The sequence below is a fragment of the Orcinus orca genome, chromosome 2 (assembly GCF_937001465.1).
Source record: "Orcinus orca chromosome 2, mOrcOrc1.1, whole genome shotgun sequence".
NCBI lineage: Eukaryota > Metazoa > Chordata > Mammalia > Artiodactyla > Delphinidae > Orcinus > Orcinus orca.
In genome coordinates, this window is record NC_064560.1 from 125,110,522 (window position 1) to 125,138,367 (window position 27,846).

Here is a 27,846-nt window from a genome sequence, read left to right on the forward strand (position 1 = left end):
TCACGGGCCCAGCCGCTCTGCAGCATGTCGGATCTTCCCGGACCGGGGCACGAACCTGTGTCCCCTACATCGGCAGGCGGACTCTCAACCACTGCGCCACCAGGGAAGCCCTAAAATGTCACAATTTATTTGAATTGCAATTTTATCCTTATTGAATGAAAATACTCTGAGGATAGATTTCATCTGATATCCTCAGTTACTTACACTTTAATAGGAATGCATTTATCTGCAAGATTTTTTTTTTTAATTAGAAAGGGAGGTTAGGGGAAGAAGGGAAGAAAAAGCACTGAGAAGGAAAGAAAGGACAATTAAGCCTAGGGAGAGGGATAGGAAATGGAATCAGAATTCAGAACATAGAAACACGGGCCTAAAGAACACATTTCAGCTACTTTTGCCCAGGAAATGATGCTGCTACCAGGACCCAATGCGTCATATGATAGGGACCAGCTGTTTTCTGCTCAGCATCTATTTAGATGCTGGGGGCTCTGCTTCCTTGATGACATTCACACTTTCACGAAGACAACAATGACAATGGGATTTCCACAGAAAAATGAGTAATAGAACTCAGCTGCAGAAGGGCCACCCAGAGAGGTAAGCCTTTACTTACAATGTTGCAAAGTGTCCTTTACACATGATGGCCATCCTTTTCCCTCCATAAATCTAATCAATCTGTTAGAACTTGATGTTTACCAATGACAGAGTTAACAACTAGCATAGGTTGATCTGACCTTAAATTAAGTACAAATAAATAATGCAAAAGTTGACGTCTCTCAACTGAAAATATAAGAACAGAAAGGGTCCTCTAAATCTTGTGCATTGCCCGTGTCTGCTCCAGCTCACTGTATGAGTTTCTGGCTATCACTTACAGGATTAAAATGTCATAGCTCAGAATTAGTGATCTCATAATCTGGCCCTTACTTGCCAATTACTCCTTTTTTTTTTTTTAACTACCCCCCAGTACTAATCTCCCCATCCCCGGCAACTCCAACAAGGCCAGTTTCTAGACTCCCTAAGAAATAGAATTGTGGAGTAATAGACAAGGAAAGAATCTCAAAGATTATCTAGTTCAAGCTCCTCACTTTACAGATAAGGAAAGTGATAGGAACAGACTTAATCAAATCCCCAGACTTAGGAACCTCTCTTTCACTTCCTTCTCTTCCTTTGCCCTCTTACTCTAAAGATCCTCTGCCCATAGCTGAATGAGGAGGAACCAAAAAAACAGTCCAGCTGTAAGAACTAATAGGGGAAAGGAATGATTAGTGTGAGTCAAAGTCCTCTCTGTTCCTTCTGAGGAAATAGATTGAACCCCGAGGGTCTTGATCCCTCCCTCGGAAATCCTTATCCATTTCTTTCTAGTCTTTAAGGGAAATGGTTTCTGACCAGTCAGGCATCTTCTGATCTCCTTTTCCCTTTCAGCAGGGCACAGAGGCATCTGCTGAATAGGAGCAGGTACAGCTTAAGTTATACACATCGTCCTTAAAGAGGACCTTAAGAGATGACCCCAACCGCCTCTACACCTAGGATAAAGTCTGGGATTAGTGTGAGATAAATGAGGTACTCGCTGCATGTACAAAATGTTAAAGGCCCAATAATCAAGATAAATAATATTTTATTGCAATATTTAAAAATAAATTGAATGTATATGACACAAATGAACCTATCTATGAAACAGAAACAGACTCACAGACATAGAGAACAGACTTGTGGTTGCCAAGTGGGAAGGGGATGAGGGAGGGATGACTGGGAGTTTGGGGTTAGCAACTGCAAACTATTATATATAGAATGGATAAACAACAAGGCCCTATTGTATAGCACAGGGAACTATATTCAATAGCCTGTGATAAACCACAATGGAAGAGAATATAAAAAAAATATATGTATATGTATAATTGAATCACTTTGCTGTACAGCAGAAATTAACACAACATTGTAAATCAACTATACTTCCAAATAAATAAATAAATAAATAAATAAATAAATAAATTTAATGAAAAATAATCCCTGATGAACGATTATCAAAATTTTAACCGCAAAAAATAAAATTTTTTTTTAAATAACAGAATCTGACCCTGCATTGGTACAACTCGTGTACCCCACCTCATCCTAAATCTAACCCTGTCAGAATGGGTCTTGATTTAAAATTCAGATATTTTGTTCATCAGGGATTTTTGCATTAATTTTGATTTTTAAAAAAGTTATTTCTCTATATTGCTCAGGGGGTTTTGGTGCTCCTTCAATTTTGCGTGTGAAGTGAGTCCCTCACCTTACCTAATCCCAGTCCTGTGTAGGATTCACTCTTGGCTCTCATCAAATGAAAAAGGACAAGGAATTAAAACACATGCAGAGTTTATGGTTTAATTCGGTAGATTTTTTTTATTAAAGCAGAATAAAAAGATCCCAGCTCACCAATACTGAAAGGATAAATGCATTTCACTCAAGGCATGACCCCATGTCCACAATTCAGGTGCGCCTCAGGGAGAACCAGCATCAGTGCCTCTGCGAGAGGAGACGAGAGGGCGGCCAGCTCAGATGCTCAGGTTATTCATCATATCTCTGGATATTAACTGCCCCCATGTCATCACAAGTGACGACAATAAACCCCTCTGTGGGGGAAATGTGGTAGCTGCAGGCAGGATATCTGGTGCCTTCAATGAGCTTGCAGACTGTCATTTTGAACTTGGTCTCACTCTGGAAGCAGAGAAGGGTGGAATGGTTTTGGCAAGCCACCTTCCTGAGAGAATTGCAAACACTGTTGATATTTCGAGGCCTCTCATGGACGAAGACGTGCTCCTTTTTGCAGGTGTTGTTGGCTTCCTTGATGAGTCTTTGTATGATCATGTGGTTGCAGTACCTTACAGGAACGTCACTCTGAGGGTAGTCCACGTGCAACTGCTCTAAGGTTGCCGCCATTACTTCCTCATCCAGCTCATTTTCCCAGAATAGAAGCAGCAGGAAAAGTATCACCATTAGTATTACCAGGGGTATGAGGTCCTTCACATCTTTTGCTCTAACTCCTATAGAGTAAGAGGAGACAGAAAATATCAGAGGGTAATCAGATTCCTCCAGCACCATCCCCTGACTTTGCTCCCCTAGCCTTTGATATTTTATTTCCTTCTCTCTGTTGGTGAAAATCATGCTAACCCTGCAAGGTCCAGCTGGAGGTCCAGCTCCCCAAGAAAGCCGTTTCTGACCATTTCAGCTCTCAGAGTTTGGCACTGAACTGTTCTCTAATTTTTCCTGTTGTATTGTGTTTGTTGGCCTCCACAGCTCCTTGACAGTCAGTATCTCATCTCCTATTTCTCCTGAATCCCTCAGAATGTTTAACATGGAGCAGAACATACAGAAGTTATTAAAAGTACCCTTGTCTGATTGTTTTATTCGTATTGCTGAATGACTTTCTTTCCCATGATTGTTTTAACCTTGATCCCACCAAATTCAATACGCTTTTAGCGCTTTCTATTAATCTGTTCTTCCCAGTTCCTTCCTAATCTCTCCCTCTGTCAGTCCTACTTGGTTCTGTGCTCGATCCTCTCACCTTTCCTTTTTGCTGTAACTCTCACAGGTAACATATCCTTGTGATCATGGATCCAAGAAAGTCCTTTGTGTCTCACTGTTCCCAGACAATAACTGGTAGGGTGCCAGCTGTGTGTGGGGAGGCCAAGGGGAAAAAGCAGAAAGGGAGGAGCCTGTAGGAGGGGAGTGTGCTTGGCTGCCAGCGGGAAGAGAAGTTACTTTCAGAGGGACAGTTGGGTAAGGCAGGTCCTGAATGTGTCCTCACTAAACAAGCGTTGACATTTTAAAACATTTATTATAGTCCTGAAGTGTGCCAGATGCAGTACTGTTTATTTTCCAAATTTTCATCGGTCCTTACTACAAACCTGTGAAGTAGCTGTTATCTCCATTTCATTAATGAAGAAATGAGTTGCAGAAAGTTTCAGGTAGAGATGTGAGATGGCAAGAGTAATAAAAATCTCACTTTCTCAATGCTTAACCCTTGAACTCCAGTTTCAGCAAGTTTCATTCCCACGTGGTGTCCAGGACAGGGCAGAAACAATTCCCTGACATTAACATTAGTCTTGATAAAGCCCCGGACTCCTGGCAAGTATGGCAATGGTTTCCAATCTCTGCTGAACATTGGAATCTCCAAGCCATTTTTTAATGCCACCTTGAGGCATTCTGCTTTAATTAGTGTTGGGTAAAACCTGGGAGTTGAGATTATTAAAAGCTTTCCCAGTGACTCTAATATGCAGCAAAATTTGAGAACCACTGAATTATAGTATACTTGGGAGACCTACATGGAAAATTAGTAGATGAGGGCTTGGTAAAAGATAGTGAGTGGCTCAAGGTATTGAAACAATAGAATTCTTTTTGTTGCCAACATCTCCCAGTCTTTGATATAGGCATGGAAAAAATGGACTTAATTGTACTATTTCTTGCTCTGAAATGATTTCTTTTTTGGAAAGACAGCTACATAGCCTCCTTTGTATGTATCTGTGTCTTTCTAATTGTCAACTAGAAAGCTATTTGGGGGTTAAAACTTGTCTGGGAAAGACAGAGAATCCTAGAAAAGACTTCAAAGAATGTGTCTCTTTGTATGCAACAAAAACAAAAGCATAATTCAAGACCATGAAAATGAACAAGCAGGAGGTGATTATTTACTTTCCAGAAACTTTCATTCTGGTTGTCCTTTCACAATTCAAACTGCTCTGTTATGGATATGTGTTGCAAAAATGCCACAACGTTATAAGTGCATAGTTACTAACTGTTGACAAATTTTTCAATTAACAGATTTTGATTTGCACACCATCTTGCAAACACATTTCCATTGTATAAAAAGAACTCTTTCTACATATTGTAACATGTTCAATATTTCCTTCCAGGACTTCCAAGCAACCAAATTACAGATGTTATACTAAGTTTACAGGCAAGGAATCAACCCTTGTTACAAAATTTATCCTCAACTGAGGCAACTCAACCTACCTCTACATTTCAGAGTTTTACCCTCCTGAAATAGAGTTGAGACTGGTTTCAAATGTTTAATAGTGCTGGCAGCCTCGGAGAAAACATTTGTAATGCCTAAAACCAACTAAGGATTAACATCTAGAGATAAGGGTTTCCTCCATATCAACAATAAAAAGACACAAAAACTCCAGAGGAGAAAAGATTGTCAAAAGTTATAAAAAGTCAATTTCAGAAGAGGAAGCGAAAATGGATGACGAACAATGCTTAACTTCGTCAGTAATCAGATAAATGGAAATTAACATAACCAAAAGATATCGATTTATAACCATTGGATTATCAACAATTAGCAAATCTAATATCAAGTGCTGGAAAATATGTTACTGGGCAGGAGAATTGGTGTAGTGATATTGGAAACTAATCTGGAAGTATTTGGCAAAATTATAAATGGGTATAATCTGAGACTTTGTAAGCCTGTCCCGGGCATAGACTTCAACATAGTTCTTCCAGATGGAGTACGTGCAGGGATGTTCATCATGGCATAACTGGTGGCAGAAAAGAGCTAAAGGTAACTGAAATGTCCCTCATGAAGGGGATGGACAGGTAAACATGTGTTACATACATAAAATAAAATAGTATAAAACAGCTTCAAATAATGCACTAGCTTTACAAATAGCAACAGGCTATTTGGTGTGGTGTGAAAAAAAGAAACAATGAAAATCATTTCCAGTTGATTTAAATTGAAAACACGCATGCTCCAAAATAATACAAAAAATTTTCCAAGGACATACAATATTTAAGTAGGATGGAAGAACGTGGATTAAATACTCTAAGACAGATGCCCATGAGGATGAGAGAAATAGAAGCAAGGATAAGGAATAAAAAGGGAAAAATAATAAAATTGAATAAAACAAAAGAGAGGCCTAGCATGGGCCATAAACAGAATATGATCAACTCAATTCTGCACACCTGAAGAGGGAAGGGAGGAAAGAAGAAAAGAGGGAAAGAAGGAAGGAAGGGGATGGAGGGGAAAGAGGAGGAAGAGGTGGAGAAGGGGAGGAAGAAACTGGGCCTATTATCAGATGACTGCATTTGACCTAAAGTTCCCACCACCCTCCCTTTGCTAAGCCTCAAGTCACCCTCAGGAGACTGCAGGAGGCAGGTAGCGGCTGGAGACAAATATTCGTGCCAGGATGTAAAACAACATTAGTAATTCCCCTCACCACTCATTTTGTCAAATTAATAAGCTCTCCTCCAGGACTGCTAGAAACCCACCCAGCTCCAGTATTGTCTGAGACTAGGCAACGGCCTCAAAGGGACCGCACAGGAAGCGAACACTCACTCTGGATGCCTTCAGCTGCCACGTATGATGTTCGACCATGCTGAGGCCACCAGTGGAGAGAACACATGGAGGGAGAGAAATTCTCAAAGAGCTCCGGCTGCTTCAGTGCCTTCAGAAAACTGTGGAGGTTATTCTGTCCTGCAGAGGTGGTTGGCTACCCTTGCAAGACTTCTACGGTTGCCCCATGCCACGCTCACCTTAAAGTCACGCAGCAGATTGTAGTTTCCCCAAAATGGCTGCAAAATATTTTCTATCCCACAGTCTCTTCCAGAGCCTTACCACTCCCTTAGCAAGAGGTAGAGTCCCTGTCCTTTCCTGAGAACCTGGGTGGGCCTCTGTTTGCTCCCACTTACACAGCATGGCATGACCTCTGAGCTGTGGTCACACAGCTTCCACTGGGCTGTGGTTCTCCTAGGATGTTGTCTCTGGGGGTCGCGTAGAAAGAAGTCTGACTGTGTCGAGGCCACACAGGGAGAAGCCACAGAGAGAGAGAGAGATGCCCAGAATGCTCCACCTGTTTCAGCTCCCTGTGAATAAAACCACACGCAAGGCCTCGAGCAAGAACTGCCCAGCTGAGCTCAACCTCCAGATTCAGGAGCAAATGAGTGTTGTTATCGTTTTCGGCCACCATTTGGGGGTCATCTGTAAAGCAGCCATAGACAACCAGACTAGAGGGCTCACCACTCTGACACATGTCCCCAAGCAAATCCAATTCCACCGCGTTTTAGCAAATAATAGATACCACTGACGTTTTCTTGGTTATAGAGTACAGGTTGTCTCGCAAACAAGACAAAACTAGTTTTTAAAATCTCCATCTGCGATAAAACCCCCCAAGTTTCTTTTTAACTCCCTCATCTTTCTCCATCTCTGCCCTGAGAGCCTCCCTTCTCTGTGGTGCCAGCTCCTCTGTGTCTGCTGGATTCCACCTGCCCCTCTGTGCCCCCTACCTTCCCATCAATCACCCTGTGACCAAAGAAAGACCCTTCCTGAGCATCGAGTCACTTAAAAACTGAGTGGAGTATTGTAAGTAACAAATATTTTGCTACCCAGCTGGTATAGATCTTATTCTACAAACTCGGGCAAGAATATTGGCTTCACCTTATTGCTTCTATATCAAATTAAAACTAATTCTAGGTCTTTTGCCCTACGAATCTGGGGAGAAGTTCAACTTGGTCGTTATTACAGTTTCCCTTTCCTCCCCAGGGACCCAGGGGGATCTGGAAGGATACTGTCCTTGCTCCTTCCCACTATGGAACCTGTATTAGGCAACAGCACTAACTGGGGGACAAACATTCTAATTAGCTTCCCTTATAAAAACTCCTCGAGTACAGGGTTCAGATTCAGGATCTTGATTCATGGTTGTACTAAGACTTGATTTCCTCAGTACTGACTCTATGGGATTTTTGTCACCTACTGTAAGGAACTTTTATCATTCACATGTTATTCCATTCAATGCATATTTATTGAACACCTACCTATGCCAGACACTATTCTAGACACTTGGGACACATCAGTGAAAAGACAAAGATCCCTATCCCCCAACTGACTCTAAATCAATCCCTGAATATGAAAGTTGATAATTAAAATATAAGAATTGCACATTTATTCTGCCTAGCCCATAGGAACTATATTTCAGGGTAACCAAAGAGCTTTCATGTGGTAAGGGAAAGTTCTTCTTTAGAGAAGAATAATAACTAATAGATATGAAAAGAATGATAAAATTTTTAAAAGTCGCCATTTTATAATCATTTATGAAATTATTAAGTCAGGCAAAATTTATTTGGTAGGTCGTAAAACCATTAGGAGAGAGGCTTATGGGAAACTTTGCAATGGAAGAGCTGGATGCCGCCCCCTAGGTATTCAGAGAAGTGAAGAGCTAGTTATTATGTGCCTTTTAATATGATGCCATAGGAAGTACACAGCATTGTTCAGGAAGTATCCTTGCCAAACAATTGAATCTAAATTAATTAAGCCCTAGATTTAACTTCCAGTGTATAGGAAATAAAGGGAAATGAGGCACATGTTAAATAATACCTCAAGGAAGCAATAAAACAAACCCAGATGGTGAGACATTCTGCAAGATACCCAAGTTTTTCAATTGGTAAGTGGCACGGAAACAAAGAGGGAGAAACTGTTATAGATGAAAAGAATCTTCAGATTTGGAATCTTACTGGAATTTATTATTATTTTTTTTTGGCGGTACGCGGGCCTCTCACTGTTGTGGCCTCTCACATCGCGGAGCACAGGCTCTGGACGCGCAGGCTCAGCGGCCAGGGCACACGGGCCCAGCCGCTCCGCGACATGTGGGATCTTCCCGGACCAGGGCACGAACCCGTGTCCCCTGCATCGGCAGGCGGGCTCTCAACCACTGCGCCACCAGGGAAACCCTCAGCACCACTCTTAAGACAGAAGTTTGGAAGTACCTCTGGGTTGAGATCTGCTCTCCTTCCTCCCTGTTCAGTTTCAATAAGAAGCCCCCCAAACTATCTTCATCTACTACCCTGGTGTGGACAACAGTCAGAAGATAGATAGCTCAAGCTTCTTTCTAACCTTGGAAGTGGAGCTTGCCCATGAGGAAATTCATGCTGGTTCCCACAAACTCTCAGGCATTCGATGTAAGCCCATGTATCAAGAAATATCTCTGACTGCTGTGCAAAGGGCATGGGACTTCATCCGTTCCTCCAGGAATCCTTCTTTGAATTAACAACCTCCATCTTCTCCTTGAGTCTCCATATGAAGCCTTCCTTCAAGCTTCCTGTACACAACTTAGCATTAGTGATCACTGTGTGGTAATGGCAAAGGGTGTATTTGGCCTCCTGTCCCCTGTGCCAGTGTGTCACTGGAGAGCCAGAACGATGTACTTGCTTGCACTAGCACACTGCCTGGTACTCACAGGAGATCAAAAAAGGGTAAAGGATTTTAGATCTTTTTCTTTTGCCACTAACTAGCTGTGTGATCTTGGGAAAGCCATGTCACTTCTCAGAGTCCCAGTTCCTTTATCTCTAAAATGGAGGAGGTAGAAAAGAATGAAGGAAGAATTTGACTATCTACCTTTCTGCTGTCACAAATGAAGGCTTTGAACTACATTTAAATGACCTCAGTGACTATCCTCTTAAGATGACGATTCTCTGGCTACCACTTCTATTTCCCCCCACCTCCCTAAATCAAAGAGACACCTCCCTAAATCAAAAACACTAACTATTGCAAAAAAAAAAAAAAAAAGACATGAAGCACCCCTGTTCTGGGGGAGTTGATTGGCTACCCTTGGCACCTGCAGAGCTGTTTGCTAGACAAGATGTTAATAGCAAGAGTCATGCAATACCTTCACAAGGCGCTCTGGGCGCTCTTCCAGCTGCCCTCCCACTACCTCCCTGTCTCTGTCCAGGTGAGGTAGACAGACTGGAGCTTGCATATATCCAAGAACGAGCTGCTCCTGATTTGGGCAGGACATGTTCTGAATCAGAGGCTGTCATCAACCTCAGCCTTGCAGGTACAGCCCCAGGCTATTCACACAGGAGGAGGGAGGTCCTGTACTCCCTTGGGGGCAAACCAAGCCTTTTCTCTGTGTGTGTGTGTGTGTGTGTGTGTGTGTGTGTGTGTGTGATTTTACTTGTATTCCACAAATGACAGCCACCAGGTGATAGGCCAGGGGAGGTCAGGTTGAAGGGAGGTTGACGTAACCATATCAAACAGCTGCTTGGTAGGCCCTTCAGTTTCCCACTTCTGAGAATGCTTTGATCATAGCATACCTAGCTTCTTATGTGTGTCCCCAGGCTGAGCCCTCAACAGTTTCCTTTGAATCCTCATCGAGTAAGGAGCATTAACCCAGCTTTCCCCTACAGCACCTCCAAGCACATTCACAGCTGTCCTGCCATTCCCAGCTCTGCTCTCCTCTTGGGGGCCAGTTCCAGCTTCCCTGAAAATCAGATAAGATTCCTTGAAAGCAGATGAATGAATAATGGCTAATCAGCAAATAATCACCAAGGCCCTAAAGAACCCAGATGCAATAAAAAATAAGCAAACAGGGCTTCCCTGGTGGCGCAGTGGTTGAGAGTCCGCCTGCCGATGCAGGGGACACGGGTTCGTGCCCCAGTCCAGGAAGATCCCACATGCCGCGGAGCGGCTGGGCCCGTGAGCCATGGCCGCTGAGCCTGCGCGTCCGGAGCCTGTGCTCCGCAACGGGAGAGGCCACAGCAGTGAGAGGCCCGCGTACTGCAAAAAAAAAAAAAAAAAAAGCAAACAATCAAAACCAAAAATAAAACCCACCACCAACAAAAAAACACCCTTCCTTTTCAGAAGTCTCCAGCTAGAACAAAATGAGCAGTGGTCTGGGAGTCATGAAAGCGAGGTTCCTATCTTCATACCGACTTTGCCACTAACTAGCTCTGTGACCCTGACCTGCATTCCACGGGCCTCACTGACCTCCTTTGAAGTGGCTCTGGGAGCTGGCAGAGTCGGTGGAATGCACAAGATAAAAACAGAGAACAATTTTAGAGTGGATAACACACATTCGGTTGTAACCTTCCCTGATGCAGGGTTCTGTGCTTGCTTATTAGAAAGCTGAAATGGGGGTCCCCATGGCTTTTTGTGCAAACCCTACTATATCACAGTAATCTTTGTAAAACACAAATCTAGTTCTGTGCCTGTGCTCTCCACCCACACACCCACCTAAACGGTGTCAATAGCTTTTCATAAATCTTTTTTTTTCCATAAGTCTTAAAATAATGACCACAGTCCCTACCGCTGCCTACCAGGCCTTGCAAGGGAGCCTCACCCAAACCACCCTTCCTCTCTCTGTCTATCTCCTTACACTCCCCTTTTCAGTCCCCTGAACTCATCAGGCTTCCTCCCAACTCAAGGTTTTAACACCTAGTTTCCTCATTATGTTCCTTACTCCATTCACCCCTCCCCATTCTACCTGCTTAAATCCTGTGTGTGCCTCCTTTCCTTAGACAAGCCTTCCCAGAAACCCCAGGGGAAGTGAACAGCCTCTGTTTTGCTTGCGTCACACTCTGTACTTTTCCTTTGTGGCCCTTATCACTAGCATAATAAATTAACTGTATTTCTTGGTTTTTGAAAAACTATTTGATTGTTTCATGAGGGCAGAAACCACATCTGTCTGGTTCCCTGAAGTAATCTCTGCTCCAAGCATAGTGCCTGGAATACAACAAATGTTCAACAAATGTTTGCTCAAAAAATACTCTTTATATACTGATTGAATGGAAGAATCCATGAGTAAATGTCCTAAAAGAACTAGATTTTGTTCTTTAACAATAGTATCAAAAAGCTATCCTTTGCAAAACTTAACAATCCTTTTTGATACTTTTGGTGGGACCCTGTAGCACCATATGGACATAAGATCAGAACGACCAATAAAAGGAAAGAAAAATGTTGATTCACTTCTACTTGAAGACTTTAAATCTGTGATTGTCACTCTTAACTCTCACCTTTAGCTGTTGAAAGCAACTCAAGAGTTTTGCTAGTGGATGCTAGCTGTTTTCTGCTTTCCCTCTATAGCCATGGGACGCCATCTACTTTAATAAGTAGTTCAGCTTAATCCCATGAACACCATCTCCCTGGACAATAACACAGCTCTCTCCGCTATAAGTTCCACCTGCCTATAATGCACATGGAAGGATCAGCAAAAAGTAATGAGGTCCCTAGGAATGAATTTTTAATCTGCAAGACCTTAAAGGGAAGACCCGTGGTAATATTTGGTTTGTCCACAAGGGGGCAGATTTCAACTTGCACTCATAGCTCCTGAGAGCAGCAGAGACACTTTGCCTATTCACGTGTACTTTGTGACCATCAACAGCTTTTCACCCCATTTCATATACTCCTGCCGGCATTCTCCCCACATGTGAGCAATGTCTCCTTGGGACTCATACTCAGAGTGACCCCTCATCACAAAACCTGGTCAAGTGAAGTTGATGAAGTCCTGCTGGGTTATACACCTCCTTCCCTAACCTTTTTCCTCTCCTCCGCAGTCTCCCTTTCAAGGACTTTTGTTCCTCATCTTGTTAAGTCACTTGTTTTACACACTCTTACAGAATGGCTAAATGCAACCCTACAGAGTGACCTCAAAACACTATCTGGTTCAGAATTTGCCCAAAGCCATGGAAGCCTGAAGCAGCCCTGTACTTCAGCATCTCTGCCTGGAGGAAGTTTGCAACAGAAGTCAACGGTGCTGATGCGCGATTTACAGCGGCGAGAGCCTACTTTGTGCCTTTCTTTACGTCCAGTTGGGAGACCTTTTCAACCCTTCTGTAAAGCATTCACAGGTCCATACTGTGGCCGAGAAGGAGAGCTGCTAGAGGATATATTTCAGGCATGGCCCTCCCTCAGCCTTTCCCAGAGGGTGGCACACACAGTGGATAACCCACACTGCAAGAGCCCTCTGTTCACGTCCCCAGTACCTCCATGCTCCTTATTCCCCTCTGTGTCCAGGATCCGGGATTCCTTTTTGATCTAAAACAGTTCACACAGAGAATTCCCTGACTTCCAGTGGTTAGGACTCTGCTCTGTGGCAATAAATAAATAAATAAGTAAAATAAAACAATTCACACAATTCATTAAACAAATATTTATTGAGTATTTATTAGGTGTTAAGAACTGTTCCAGCCTCTGAACAGGAGGCTTTGGCAGTAAAAACAACAACAACAACAACGATGTCCTGTTCTTGCGGAGCTTCCATTCTAGTGGTTGGGGAGGGAGAATTCAACAAAGCGGGAGCAGCAGCAGAAGTCAGGTGGTGGTACGTGCAAAGAAGAAAATTAAAGTAGAGAAGGGGGAGTAGAGAGCAAAGGGGTGCTATTTCATGCACAGTGGTCAGAGCCATGCAGATATGAAGCGGATAAGATTCAAAGCGGAGAGAAGAGCATGTGCAAAGTTACTGAGGTGGGAATCTCTGAGGAGTACTAGAGGCTAATGTAGTGGGAAGACAGCTGACAAAGGGTGGAAATCTCTGAGGAGTACTAGAGGCTAATGTAGTGGGAAGACAGCTGACAGTAGGAGATGAGGTCAAAAAAGTGAGGGGAGTCCAAGAAATGGCGAAGTCATTAAAGCCATTTAAAGCCATGGCAAGGAGTTTTAATATTATATGAAATGAAATGGAGATGCATCAAAGGATTTTAAGCAGAGCAATGATCAGCTCTGTCCTAGGCTTTAATAGGACAAGTTCATGTGCCCAATGTTAGCACAAGTTCATGTGCCCAATGCACAGTGAGGCCAGACAAACTGAAATGTCGGAGTTTGGAGCAAGAGAAAGGTTTATTGCAGGGCCACGCAAGGAGCTGGCTGGCTCTTGCTCTAAAAAATCCGAGCTCTCTGAAGGGTTTCGGCAAAGGATTTTTGAAAGCCAGGTGAGGGAGGGTGGTCGCAGGGTATGTGATCAGCTCATGCACAGTTCTCTGATTGGCTGATGGTGACGAAACAGAGCGGTGTCACAGGGGTTAACACTATCAGTCCTTAGGCTCCAGGAGGCCTGGGGCTGTGTGCTCATGGTCATCAAGTAGTTAACATCTTCCATTTGGGGGGGGCGGTTTCACATCTGTAAAACAACTCTGGAAACAACTCTGGAAATGTGCATCAAATACTGTTATCTAGGTACTTCAGAGAGGAGCTAAAGCAGAGGATATGGGGGAAGGCCTGTCCCGGGAAGGTCCCATAGGGTCCTACTTGGTTACATCTATGCTATGTTGAGAATAGACACCAGAGCCAACCAGGGAGGCTTGCTAAGGGGCTACTGCACTAGTGCAGGGGAGAGGTCGTTGTGCCTTGGATTACAAAGGTGGTGGAGGAGGTGGTGAGAGGTGTTTGGACTCTGGAAATATTCTAAAAGTACAGCCAACATCATTTGTTACAGGACTGACCGTAGGTTATAAGAGGAAGCACTAAAAGATGATTCCAAGATTATTTGTTTCACAGTTCTTCCATATGTCTGAAGAGGTACTAGAAGTTAAATACTCAGGAGAATAATTAAGAGTGAGGTGAAAAATACCTGTGGTTTCTGGGTCTTGTTCATCAGGTGAGTCAGGGCACATCAGACTGAAATAAGAGGATGTGAACACTGCATACCCAGCAGGTAGGGAGCGAGTAGGGGTGAAGGGCATAACCATGTGGGGACCCCATCCTCAAAGACCCCAATTTAATTGGTTCGGTGTTGGACACTGTAGTGAATGGTTACAGGTTAAGCCTCATCTGCAGGCAGGCTTGAGCGTCCCTGTTGAGAAGTTCACTCCCTGGGTGCTGCGTTACCAGCGACTCCCGTACCCTGACGCACACACCCAAGGGCCCTGGAATGTTAGGCTTGACTGAGGGAGGGAGTCCAGGCTTTCTTTGACGAGACACGTCGTCGCACTTGCTGACCTGCGGAGGTCCCAGCACCCAGTGGGCCCCCAGGCTTACAGTGGAGGAAAATTGAGGGTTATGCGAAGCTGTTAATATAAAATACACCTCCCTAAGTCCTGAAGAAACAATTCCTGGCTAATAACAAAAAAACTACAAAAGAGAAATGATGGTTGATTTTAGAAATAATGATTTCGTAGAAGAAATACTGTATGAAATATACCTAATAACATCTGTCATTTATCCTCGTGAATTAATAATACAAGGAGCATTGGTCTAAAGATACATATAAATCTGCAATAGTGGATTATAAACTGGTGTTCATACTGTAATAGTAGCTACATAGGGTGCTTGCTTAATGTGATGGTGTTTAACATCAATAAATCAGAGGCTTTATGGGAGATAAGGTAAAGACCAAGACCAAGACCAAGACCGCTGGCTAGGAAAAGTAGGGCTCGTCCGGGATTTGAACCCGGGACCTCTCGCACCCTAAGCGAGAATCATACCCCTAGACCAACGAGCCACACAAACCACCTTTCCATTTCTAAACTTTAGTATGGAAACTTTTCGCCACGTCCATGGTTGTAAACTCTTCTTTTACCAACTGTCGGCATGGATGACACCTAGTGGAGGAACAAATCACTGCACGCTCTCGTCCAAATTTCCGAATGCAGTGCCACACCTTTTTTAGGAAAAAAGGTTCAGGATCAACATTAATTGCGCTGCATATTTTCGCTTCCGAGTGGGCCAGAGATGCTGCGGGAATGATGGCAGGCAATCTCATCAGGGACAGTCACAGGCTGAGGGGTGATCCCGTGGCACTGGGGAGGGGAGAGGACCCGCGTTCCCAGCAGGGCGTCTCCCTGAACTGTACCGACCTCTCTGCCCGCTGTCGGCCGGAGAGCTGGGCCCAATTCCGGAGACTTCTGGCTTCGGCACATTACTGACCTGTTCCTGGGCTCGGCCGGGCTGGGACGTCTCTGGCCCTGCCTTACATGCTATGGAACTCACCGCCCGGTGAGCTTCCGCGTTTCCTCCGGGAAGATCCAGGCGCCTTCTCTCCGCAGGACCCCAGACTCAGCATCTCAAGTAGCGAAAGCTCTCGCCGTGTGGCGCCCTCCGTGGAGAGCCCGCCCGAGGCCCGAGAGGACCCCGACTCTCCCGGGTGACCAGCCTAGGTAGGCGCTCCGTACCCGTTAGAGCTAACAAAGGTTGTTGGGTCTCTCGAGACTCCCTGCGCTTGTGTAATACGACTCTTTCCATCAATCTCAAGCACTGTGGCTACAAAGAGGAAAGAAAGCACAACAAATCGGGAAGAAAGGGGGAAAAAAGAGATGCGAAGAGCCTCCTAAAAAGATAAATATATGAACCATGTGGCGTGAAGGGGAGGAGAGTGGAGGCTACAGGAAATGCTTCCAGAGTGTTCGGTGTAGGGTAGCGTGGCCGAGCGGTCTAAGGCGCTGGATTAAGGCTCCAGTCTCTTCGGGGGCGTGGGTTCGAATCCCACCGCTGCCAAGTGGTTTTTGTAACACTCTTGGGTGTCACAGCCATGAATGCGCTGGTCCTGCCACTTAAAGACAGAGTTTATTTACTTTCCTCTCTTGTCCAACCGCTTGTCTATACTTGATAGAGAATCTGGGTTTGCACTGTTTTGCGACTTGTCATGTTTCTGAGTCTTTCATAAGTCAAAGTTCTTTAATGATAGACATTAATACCATCGTAAGGTCATAATAATGCCTTTGAATCCATGGTTTCCCATTGGTAAGGTGCTAGGACTTTAATATAAACCTGTAAGCTTTGCTTTGCCTTTCTTCACTCAGCCAAAGCGCATATTATGAGCACTTTTATTGTTATTGGCACTGCTCTACTGTTGGGGGGTTACAGAAAAAATGAATAAAACACGATGCCTGCCCGCAAGGGAAGCTCACAAAGCACATTGGAAAAGTAAGCCATACTATTTGAAAACGGTCTCGGAACATTGTAAGACATCATCACGCACAAAACAAAGGCAGTGTAAAGGAAGGCAGTGTAGTGATGTGGTGTGGGTGTGGAAACGCCGGGCTCCGCTGCTGCTGTTAGACCACCAGAGTCCTATTCTCACACTACTAGCTGTGTGGCCTCAGGCAAATTGCTTATCTTCTGCGTGCCTCAGTTTCTTCATGTGTAAATATGGAGATTCCTCATGGAAATGTTATAAAACTTAGTTTGCACATGTAAGGTGCTTAGAACAGTTTGGCAATCAAAAAATGTTAAGTGTTTTCATTGCTTAAACACACCTTTTGCCACATTTCAGACCACAGGGCTATCTCTTTCTTTTCTCCCATCTGGGTTGAAATTCCACTAAAGATTAGATAATAAAAGATCAAATTGTCCACAGAAAGCTACAGTAAAAATGTAGAAATGTGAAAGTCCTGTAATTATCAATATAGATATGTGTCATTCTGCTACCCGCAGATAAGCAGTTTAGTAGTTTTTTATTGAGGAGAAGCCTGAATTGGGTACTTGGGCCAAAGTGGAGAGACGAAGACTGATTTAGGCTCTCCATTTGTATTGTAAACCAAAACCATGGTTCCTGTTCTTTGGGAAGATTCCAATCTGAGTCTACAAAAGCCAAAAATAAATGCTGTTTAATTGTGGCTTCTGGAAGCCAGCAGGTGCACCCAGGAATATGGTAATATTCATTCATTCATTCATTATTAATCACCTACTATACGTGTACACAGGGCTAAGTGCTGAGGGTACTGCAGCGAGCATAACAAAATCTTTTCTCTTGTGGAGCTTACATCCTAAGAGGGGAGGAAAGAGAAGAAAAAAAGAAATAATTAAATGTATATAAATGTGTCAAGTAGTGATAAATGCTGTGAAGAAAAATAGATTTGTACAGGGGCTAGTGATGATTGGGGGCCATTTTGGAAAGAGTGGTCAAGGAAGATGTCTCTAAAGAGGTGGCGTTTGAGCACAGAAGGAATATCTGAAGGAATAATATTCCAGAAAGAGGAAACAGCAAGTGAAAGATCCATAATAGGAAACAAGGTCCATGTATTTGAGGAATAGTAAGAAGACCAGTGTAGCCAGAAGAACGAGTGAGAAGGAGGAGGAGGGGATTGGAGCCGGGCTCAGAGGGATAGTCAGGGCCAGAACATGCAAGGGCAAGATCATGGATTATATTCTATGTGTGAGAAGTTACTGGACGTTTTTGAACTGAAGAGATTTTTTTTTTTGGCTTGTATTTTAATAGGATAATTCTGGCTGCTCTCTAGAGTAGGGAGTAGAGAGGACGTAGGAAGATGAGTTAGAAGGCTATTGTGGGAGTACAGTCAAAAGATGAGGAGAGTTTGGACTAGGATACTAGCAGTGAATGCGTTGGGAAATGGATGAAGGTACACCCAATAGGCTTTGTTGGTAGATTGGATGTAATGTATAGGGGAACTGGATGAATGATGGATCTATTTTCTGAGACATGGATGGTGGTGGAAGGGCAGTTGGAAGAGGAGTGGCAGGAGATCAGGAGTAGTGTTTGAGACATGGTAAATTTCAGATACCTATAACTCCTTCATGTGGGGCAAGCAGGTGACTATATGTACAAACCTAGGTCAAGTCTTACGATACAAATTTAAGGATCATCAGTATAGAGACGATATTTAAAGCCAAATGATTGGATGAGTATTTGTAGACTGATCCAAAAAGGAGGACAAGAAGACATCTGTAAATTGACAGTTCAGGAAAGCAGGGGCCAGCAAAAGAGACTAAAAAGTAGCCTCCTGAAATGAGGAGTATAGTATCCCTATGCTGCTGGGAAGTCAAGTATGATGACGATTGAGAACTAACCTTTAGATTTGGAAACAAAGTCATTAGTGACCTTGACAAGAGTGATGTCCGTGGAGTGGTGGAGATAAAAGTCTGATTATGATCTTTAAGGACTTGGAGTTGCTATGTTTGTATGCTGATGGGAATGATCTTGTACACTGGGAGAAATAGTTGTTGTTAGGGGCTGTAGCAGGGAGTGTTGATTGCAGAAATCAAGCCCTTGAGTAAGGGAGAGCAAAGGGGATTCATCTGATGACAAAGTGAAGGAGTTGCCTTAAATAGGAGATGAGAAAGATGAGCCTTGAAACAGGAGGGAAGACAGAGAATATGAGTGTGGATGTCGGTGAACTGGCTGCAGGAAGGGGATATAGTTCACTTCTAAAGGAGTGATTCTTTTCTGTAATAGTTATTCACTTAATAAAGAAAGTTGATAAGGATCCACAAAACATTTTTTAAAAACTTTAGCCTTTAAAATTTGCCTTCGGGGATTTACATTCCCTCCTTTCTCTGCTGCTCTGCTAGAGTTAACAGAATTCGTTCCCTACTCCACAGGAGTGTTTTTTTCTTTTAAAAGAGGCGGAGGTGGGGGGGGGAGGAGAAAGAAAAGACACGACACTATATGATAATACATAAAAACTCCTTTAAACGATAATTATCACACTCATAAAATGGTGATTATGTTAGTATGTTTGAGATTCCAGTTCCCTTGGGGAGGAGGGGCGGGGGGGATGGGGAACAGACCCCCGTATTTAGCACTATTTGACGTTGCCAAGCAGTCTCCCAAACACTATTTTATTTTACTGAACGGGGTCCCTGGAGGTAGGCAGGGAAAGGGAACGTGTTACCATTTCCATTTCACAGCCGATGCACTGAGAGGTCAAGAGACTTACCCGCTCTCGGAACTGCCACGTCCGCCTACCCGCCAGGGAGAGTGGGGAACCGCTTCGTCAGACAGAATTCAATAGATAACTTGGAGCTGTCCCTAACTTTGCTATTTCACATCCTCGGGGGCCTTTGCTCAACTTTTCAAAGCAGAGTAAACAAAATGCTGTAACAGACGTATATTAAATAAGTTGTTTATTAGAAATGAAATACGTTATTTATTAGAAGCAGGAAAACGGGGCTCGTCCGGGATTTGAACCCGGGACCTCTCGCACCCTAAGCGAGAATCATACCCCTAGACCAACGAGCCACGGTTTTACTGATTTTTCATTCGGCCCCAAGGCTCACTCACGTCACTAGGCGTTTTTCAAAGAAATGTGAATCTGAGAGCCTTCTACTGGCAGGAATGCGTGTTTGTTAAGCCAGCTTGCACAAGCCTCGCACCGCCGAGAGGCATTTATCAGCAGCTATGGTGGATCCAGACCGGGTGAGCAGCAAGGGAATTATTATGCGTCCATTTTGCCTGAACATCCTCTGAGGCGCTGCCGAGGAGAGGTGGTATCTGCCGAGCACCGCCGCATTGGCACCGTTTTTCGGCCCCTGCCGCTTTGAGGCCTCGGAGGGAAAAATGATCCAGAAGGCCCCAGCGAGATTTGAACTCGCGACCCCTGGTTTACAAGACCAGTGCTCTAACCCCTGAGCTATGGAGCCTTCGCCCGGGGTGTTACTCTCTATCTTCCATATTATAGATGTATTCTGTACGCCTGGCATCTGTCAAATGAAATAGAATTTTGACCCAGGCAAAAATCCAAGACATTCTACAAAACTGAAAATTTTCCGTGTCCTGTCAACCTCTCGAAAAGGCTCCACTTGGAGCAGAGCCACTACTAGACTGTCTTCTAGTCCCTTATCTTGATACTCTGCTGAGACATCGACGTCTGCGCCTCTGGTGCCCAGAAAGGATGCATAATACAAGAACTCTAGATACCTGGGCACACGGGAAACCCACCTGAGAATTAAGAGGCGCATATAGAGGTTATCTGATGGGCAGGGAGGTTATGGTGCACTCTCTTCCCTTAATATAGCGGTAAAATCTGCGGAGAAGGTGAGAAGAGGTTTACCACGTGGTTTTGTCCTTTCTGAACAGAGCCCCAGACCCTTGTTTGTGTATTGGAATTAATACCTCTCTCTCAAACAAAGGTCCAGGGTTAGGAGCAAGCAGGGAAAAGACGTGCTGGGGAGGAAGATTTTAATCCTTCCTTAAAGACATATGGATTTACATATATCTTTGGTTTGAAAATAATACAATTTTTTTTAAAGGATTGTGTTTTCACTTTTTAGAGACCCTGTTTTTGTAAGCTAGTAAACAGGAACTAAAATTTTATTTATTTAAATAGGTACGAAAAATCTTGTACCTATTTCTTACTGCAAATATAGTCATAGACTAGAACACTGGGGAAAAGGCACTGATTCACACAAGCCCAAGAAGTGAACCACTTCTGTTTAGTAAGGTTTAGATTCTCTGACCACAGGCCTGCTAGTGTACTCACTATTTTTTAATGTCGTTTGTCAAAGATCATGAAGTCTGTAAGAAATCTGAAAGCTCATGGTTCATTGTCTCCTTTCATTTTCGTTGCATAAATGTAAAACATGGTGACCCTGACCTTACAAATTTATAAGGAAGAGACATTCCCTATTTAGACAGATAAAGTAAGGCCTTTATGGCAGATAGTCTAGGTTCAGGGATGAGTCGTGGGGAAGCATCACACTGTTGTCCTAAGGTGAGATGAAGGTGTACAACTGCCCAGGGCCAAGAATGTAATAGATCTTCTCTGGCTTGACAAGAACTGCTCCTCCCAACACTCCCTTGGTGTTCAACCTTCAGTCTTTCTACACCAGGCAATATCCTCCACTCCCCCAACCCTCCACCCAATAAAACTACGAGGCTTTGTTTTAACTGACTGCTGTGCCTGTGAGAATCAAGGATCAGGTTGCTGTACCCCATTTGCCTACACAAGGCATTTTACTGGAGGAAACCTCCAAGGTGCTCAGCATGATAATCTCTTTGAACCTGAAGACAGACATCATAATTCTTAAGGAAACAGCAGGAATATCAAATCAACACTCTGAATCATGGGCGATGTGTTATGTTGGTGAGTGTTCCACTGAGTATGTAGGGTAGTGGTCAGAGAACACCTGGGGCAGTTTTTCAGCCTTGCAGAGTCACAGTGACCTAGTTTTGTAAACAAGGGTTCATTATTATCCATCATCTTTATTATCGTTACTATTTTTGAAGAGACAGGCCTTCTGCAAAATTGCTAGAGTCAAAACTCTGTCCACCGCAGCTCTCTCATCCCCTCCCCCATGCTGTTTCTCCTCCTCTCTTTACTTGTTATTCTCTGGTTGTAGTCTTGGCTCCTTGGACCTTTTCCTAGAATCTGTTTCCTCATCCTCACCTGTCACAATTCAGCAAGCTCACTTCTATTCCACCTATCTCCTATCCCTGAAGGTTGTCCACGACCTTAGGTCAATCTCCCTCATTCTCCCAGCCACTGCCCACCGCTCACTTTGGTTGGCCTGTCTGATTCTAGAAGGTTCCAAGAGTCCTTCCCACTAGTTTATTAGACCCAGAGAGCAATATCAAATATGGGCATGTCCCAGTGTGCTCTGGACATCAGAAGCTCATCTCTGAAACAACTTGACTCTAGTAGAGATCTCAGGAATATTTTTCATTACTTTTTTGTTTGTATTTCTTCCATTTCCCCTCAACTTTTTTTTTTTTTTTGCAAAATTTTAACCCTAGAGTGGAAATAAATGAAGACCAACTAAATGAGAACAAGCAAAGGCTACTTATTCAGAGCTTGCTGTTGCGAGGGAGTCAGCCACCATCACTTGCGTTTTGGCAGACACTCAAAGGTAGACTCAGGAGTGGAAAAGCGTTATAGAGGAAAAAGGGAAGGCTCAGGTGCCGCGGACCAGCCGGACGAAGATGACCAAACCGACCAGAGCCAGAAGGGAAGGGGTGAGGAACTGAAACAGCACCGACGACTGGGGTCAGAAGGACCAAGACAACTGATGGTTGCAAGGCAAATTTTATTGCGCTACAGTTGCAGATTATATAGACTAGAAAAGGGAAGGTTGCCGGACGGTGGTTTACATTATCTGAAGACTGTCTCGGCTCAAGGTTAACTTCCCTGGGAGAAAACCCATAAACCCAGAATCATCAAAAATTACCTGCACGTGCAGGGAGCAGACAGCTTTGCTTGTCTCATTTTACATTCTCTCTGATCTCTGGGCCCTGGTGATTTATCTCCCATGGGATGGAACAAGGAGGGGAACAAGTAGGGACAGTCCCTTCGAGCAGCGGCGGCGTGCCTGGCGTGTCCGCAGCCTGCTCTCAAGGCTGACTGCTTCCCACACTCAGGTGCCCTGATTGGAGGCTGCTGGCCTAGGGAAGCTGCAGGCGGGTTAACTAGAAGCCAGGTATCCTATGTGATTGGTTCGGGATGCATATTTGACTTTGTCTGGTTGATCCTAAGTTGGAAGCAGGGACTAGTATCAGGAAGGCTGTTACTAATCAATTCCTGGCCATTTGGAGCTGTTACAGGGGTTATTGTTTGGCTTCCCGGACTCTTACTAGACATAGTGGTCAGAGTTCCTACAAGTCTGACTTAAGGATGGTAGGCTGGCTTCCTGAGCTGGTAGATAATGGATTGGTTTCCTGAGCTGATTTCTGCAGGCTGTGGGCCAGAGTTCCATTGTTATACATGGTCTGACCTTTGTCCATTTGTATATTCAATCTGCCACTAGAGGAAAGTTGAAAAAAACAGTACAGTAATACCTGTATACCCCTAATTTAGAATCACTAATTATTAACATTTGCCACATTTACTACTTGTGTTGCCATAGTGTGTGTGTGTATGCATATTCATTCTTTTAAGTTTATATTGTATTATTACAAAAGGAGAAGATATTTTCTTTTATTCAAGTGCAAGCTCCCAAGAAACAGGGATAATAACCTTGTTTGTTTTGTACCTAATATCTGTGATCCTTCATACCTAAATACCTCAACAGGCATCTCCCAAAATAAGAATTAAGAATAGAAGCATAACTTCAGTACCATATCACACCTAACAACATTTATAATAACTCTATGTAATCTAACAGTCCCTATTTTCAAATTTCCCCAATTGGTTCCCTCTAATTTTTTTTAAAAAAAATCTATATTCAAACCATATTTCTCATTGTGTTTAGTTTTAAAGTCTCTTTAAGTCTAGAAAATTCCCCTTCTCTCAGCCTTTCTTTTTTCATGGCAGTTGTCTTACAGGAGGTCTCACATTCTAGATTTGTCTGATTATTTCCTTATATTAGATTCAATTTAACATTTGACTTTGATGATTTCTTCATGATTGGATTCAGTTTACATATTTTTGTCAGAAATACTACCTCACAGATTTTTAATACTCTGAGGAACCCAATAATTTTCCAGGACAGATGTCTAGGCTGTAGGAAAAATTAAAATTTTAATTACCCAAGCAGAAAGAATGAAGTCTAATAAGATTATTTTATCTATTTGCATGAAAATGCACTCAAGGAGCTTTTGTTCATGAAAGAGACCTCCTCTTTTTTGGTGGGGGGGAATTTTATTTTATTTATTTTTTTATACAGCAGGTTCTTATTAGTTATCCATTTTATACATACTAGTATATATATGTCAATCCCAATCTCCCAATTCATCCCACCACCACCCCCTCCCTGCCACTTTCCCCCCTTGATGTCCATACAGTTGTTCTCTACATCTGTGAAGAGACCTCCTTGATCTCGTTGGGTGACGACTCTGTAATTTTCAGCTTCATTGACCATAAAGTATCTTAAAAAGTCAAGGATTAATATAGAAAAGTAGGCACAATTACCAGAGCCCAGTCAATTATTCACGTTAGCAACATCCAAGTACATCTGTGGATAGGCAGACTGATTTCTAAGGTACATAGATTATTTATCTAAAATATCAAGGAACATGGCTTTGTGAAACTTTAGCCAAAAAAAAAAAAAAGTTGTACTTGCCTCAATTTGTGCTTTCTTAAATTTATTTTCTTCAGTTTCCGCAGACCTCTCACCCTTGGGAAAGTGAGGCTGCGCTCACTCTGGCAATCCTCAGTCACTACTTGTGTTGCCACCTAACCACTGTGTGTGGTGTGTGTGTGTGTGTGTGTGTGTGTGTGTGTGTGTGCGTGCATATTCATTCTTCTAGATTTATATTGTATGTATTACAGAAGGAGAAGGAGATATCTTCTTTTATTCAATGGCAAGCTCCCTACAAGCAGGGATGTAAACGTGTTTATTTTCTGCACCTCCCCAAACCTGACGAAATGGTGAGTGCAGATTTATCTGTGGGTTGTGTGCTACCTTGAAGGGCCAAAGGAAGATCCTATTTCTCAGTTTCAAAATGCCTCTTGGTAGATGTTCCCCACTAGCCTAATCCTAAGTGCCTAAATCCATTATAATCACTCTTGTGTGCCCAAGCTGACCAAGATTTGAGCACTTGGTACTCTGCTGTATTGGAATCAGAAGCTGGGAAAGGTAGTAGAGACATCCAAGAAGAAAATCAAGTGTACATCAGACTTGATCTTCTTAAACCCAAAGCAGCCAGACTATTATAATATTTTGCAGGGACTGAGTCAGGGCAGGGGAAGGAGGTTATTGCTACCAGCAGGATGAACAGAAACAAAGAATAAAGAATGTCTCATAAACTTCATCTTTCCATTCTGCTGACCATGCCCTAGTTCAGGGTTGCATTTCTTTTCACCTGAAGTTGCACAGGCAATCAATCTGGTGAGATTGCTCCCTTTTGTCCCACCTCTTCCATAAACTCCAGTAAACACTGTAAGGACAAATAAAAATTTAAAGTAAGAGGCTTAATTTTCCCTGTTGAAAATAAGGGAAGGGACTTCCTTCCCCTTTTCTCCTTTTTCTTTGAACAGTTATTTTAGAAAATTCATAAGTATAAATACATCTCAGTACTTTGCATTAGTGTAATGGTCAATGTGATAAACATATGAGACCACAAAAAAGCTAAGTATTTAAGTAGGGGCTCAATAAATGCTGAAAAGACTATCTGATACATCCATCAAAAGGAACATATTATTTACCAGTATTTAATTTTTAGTAAGATTTTTATAGTACATGCAGAAAGGAGCCAGACCAATACCTGGACGGCTCTCTACTGGAGCTAGGGAGAGAGATTTACAGAGAGACCTCCTATAAGACAAGTGCCATAAAAAAAGAGAGGCTGAGAGGAGGGGAATTTTCTAGATTAAAAGAGACTAAAGAAACATTAAAACTAAATGCAATAAGAAACATTGAATCTAGACTAAAAAAAATTGGAGGGAGCCAATTGGGGAAATTTGATTACATAAAGTTATTATAAATGTTGTTAGGTGTAATATGATACTGAAGTTATGTTTCTATTCTTTTTTTTTTTTTTTTTTTGCGGTACATGGGCCTCTCACTGTTGCAGCCTGTCCCGTTGCAGAGCACAGGCTCCGGACGCGCAAGCCCAGCGGCCATGGCTCACGGGCCCAGCCTCTCCACGGCATGTGGGATTTTCCCGGACCGGGGCATGAACCTGTGTCTTCTACATCAGCAGGCAGACTCTCAACCACTGCGCCACCAGGGAAACCCTGTGCTTCTATTCTTAATTCTTATTTTTAGGAGATGCCTGTTGAGGTATTGCAACGTAGTGCAAGTCTGGTGGAAATTTTCAAATGCCCTATTTGAGCATAGAACAGTTGAAACATAGATTGAAACATAGAGTACTTGTAAAAATTCTCTAACCTTTGAGGAATTTGTTAAGATGCCAATTCATAGGCCTGAGAATCTGCATTTCTAATCAATTACCAGGAGATGCTGATGCTGCTGGTCCTTAGACTACACTTTGAGCATCAAGACTTTGAGGTAAATTTCCTGCTTTTATATACATTTTCATCACCTGGACTATTGCCAAGGTATAGATAGCAGGAAATCTAAGGATAAATTCTCCAGTAATATTGCAGAATGCTAGAGCCTAAAATACTAGTATCCCCCACTGAAAACTGAAGGAATAGGCATGTGCCAGACAAACACAGCACATTTTATCTTTATCAGGCATCATTCCAAATGTCTTCAGATAATGGACAATTAAGTATTTGGCAAGGTTGGTACTCCTCTAGGAAAGCTGAGACTTCTGGCTTTCAGGTCTCTGTGTAACCCGATGGGTGGTCCACTTCTGTGGGGAATGGAGCAAGGATCCTCCCCCAATGAAGGATCCAGTAAGTTCAAGACAGGCAGTGAGTGCTCAAGCAACATCAGGTGATTGAATAGGGGAAGCCAGGCACACTGGTTAGTAAAGGAAACTCAGCCTGGGATATGAGAGTGTGGTACCTTGTCCTGATAAGAAAGTGCTTTGAAGTCTGTCAGTTTGTGGAGCCTGAACATGCAGCCCCCTGGGATCAAAAGGAGCTCTGCTATAATGACCAGGTTCTTTTTGTTAGCTGGTTCCTTTTACTGCCTGACCTAGCACTAAAAAAAAAAAAAAAAAAATCAAGGGCTCAGGTCACTTCCACCTTATGAGAATCTCGTAGTTTTTTGAATCCGTATTTTTAAAAAGAAGTCAAAACATTTACAGAAACTGTGGTTTACTTAAATGTGCATGTTTATCAAATTAGCACTAACAGAGACTTAAATATGACTATATAATCTCATTTCATCATCTCATCAGTATGAGGCTTCCCAAGGCCCACCCATAGACCCTGAGTCTCTTGCCTGGTTCAGTACTAGACAAATAGTTCAATAAATATTGATGTTTTAAATATCAATACTTGTTCTCTCTCCTCCCATCCACTCCCTACCTCCTTTCAAGGAATAAAGAGCCCCAGGCCTTTTCTGTCTTTCAAATTGATGCTTCCTCGTGTTATGCACAAAACGTGCGTGGTTGCACAGGATTTCTAGGTTCTCTCCAATTTGAGATTAGCATCAGTCTTTCCATTGCTGTGGCGTGTTGCAAAGACTTGCGTGTACTGCTGGAGGCAATAAGCTCACATTCGCTTTTATCTGAGGATTCTCAAAAAGTGTGAAAACACAAGGTGAAGTTTCTCAGAAGTCGTACCCTTCAGCCAAAGGGGCTGGCGATGGCTACTTGAACCCCTCCATCTCCAGTGATGTGGAACATAGAAACCACACCTTTGCCCATTCCGCTAGACTAGCTGGCCTTCGCCGCTAACCATCTCCGAGCGTGCGCCTCGCTCCTGACTCCGGTAGCTTCTGGAGAGAAAGAGAACTTAGTTGGAGCCCAAGGGTAGACATCCAGCTCTGCCCCGGGAGCTCAGATTGCCTATCAACTGGGACCAGAGGGAGGGAACGAGAGGACGAAGCGGAGCGACCAGGGCGGGCATAACCCGGTGTGGGCGGGGGTGAGACGGGGGCGGGGTGGAGGGGACTTGGTTCAGAGGGCAGCCGGGACTGGAGGGGGTGGA

The 27,846-nt window shown here is 43.4% G+C and overlaps 1 protein-coding gene and 4 non-coding genes across 5 annotated transcripts; 1 reads left to right on the plus strand and 4 right to left on the minus strand.

The window, feature by feature from the left end:
* Positions 1-2,538: 2,538 nt before the first annotated feature.
* On the minus strand, positions 2,539-27,563 carry RNASE12 (ribonuclease A family member 12 (inactive)). The gene is made up of 6 exons (XM_033435986.1): positions 27,554-27,563; positions 15,841-15,928; positions 14,558-14,702; positions 5,344-5,504; positions 3,142-3,155; positions 2,539-3,014 (listed from the first exon to the last, which is right to left on the minus strand). The coding sequence occupies exons 1-6, from the start codon at positions 27,561-27,563 to the stop codon at positions 2,539-2,541; spliced, it is 894 nt and encodes a 297-aa protein (XP_033291877.1).
* TRNAP-AGG (transfer RNA proline (anticodon AGG)) lies at positions 15,099-15,170 on the minus strand. The gene has a single exon. It is a non-coding gene; the product is annotated as a tRNA-Pro (tRNA).
* TRNAL-AAG (transfer RNA leucine (anticodon AAG)) lies at positions 16,081-16,162 on the plus strand. Its single transcript has one exon. It is a non-coding gene; the product is annotated as a tRNA-Leu (tRNA).
* Positions 19,575-19,646, minus strand: TRNAP-AGG (transfer RNA proline (anticodon AGG)). Its single transcript has one exon. It is a non-coding gene; the product is annotated as a tRNA-Pro (tRNA).
* On the minus strand, positions 19,975-20,047 carry TRNAT-UGU (transfer RNA threonine (anticodon UGU)). The gene has a single exon. It is a non-coding gene; the product is annotated as a tRNA-Thr (tRNA).
* Positions 27,564-27,846: the final 283 nt, after the last annotated feature.

What these genes read in the sequence shown, in the direction of transcription:
- RNASE12 (XM_033435986.1), bottom strand. An exon ending in ACCTTTGTTAGCTCTAACGG is followed by an intron (nt 14,703 to 15,840) that starts GTACGGAGCGCC and finishes CTCCACTGTAAG; the next exon opens with CCTGGGGGCCCACTGGGTGC. An exon ending in TCAGGGTACGGGAGTCGCTG is followed by an intron (nt 5,505 to 14,557) that starts GTAACGCAGCAC and finishes TTCTGCCACCAG; the next exon opens with TTATGCCATGATGAACATCC.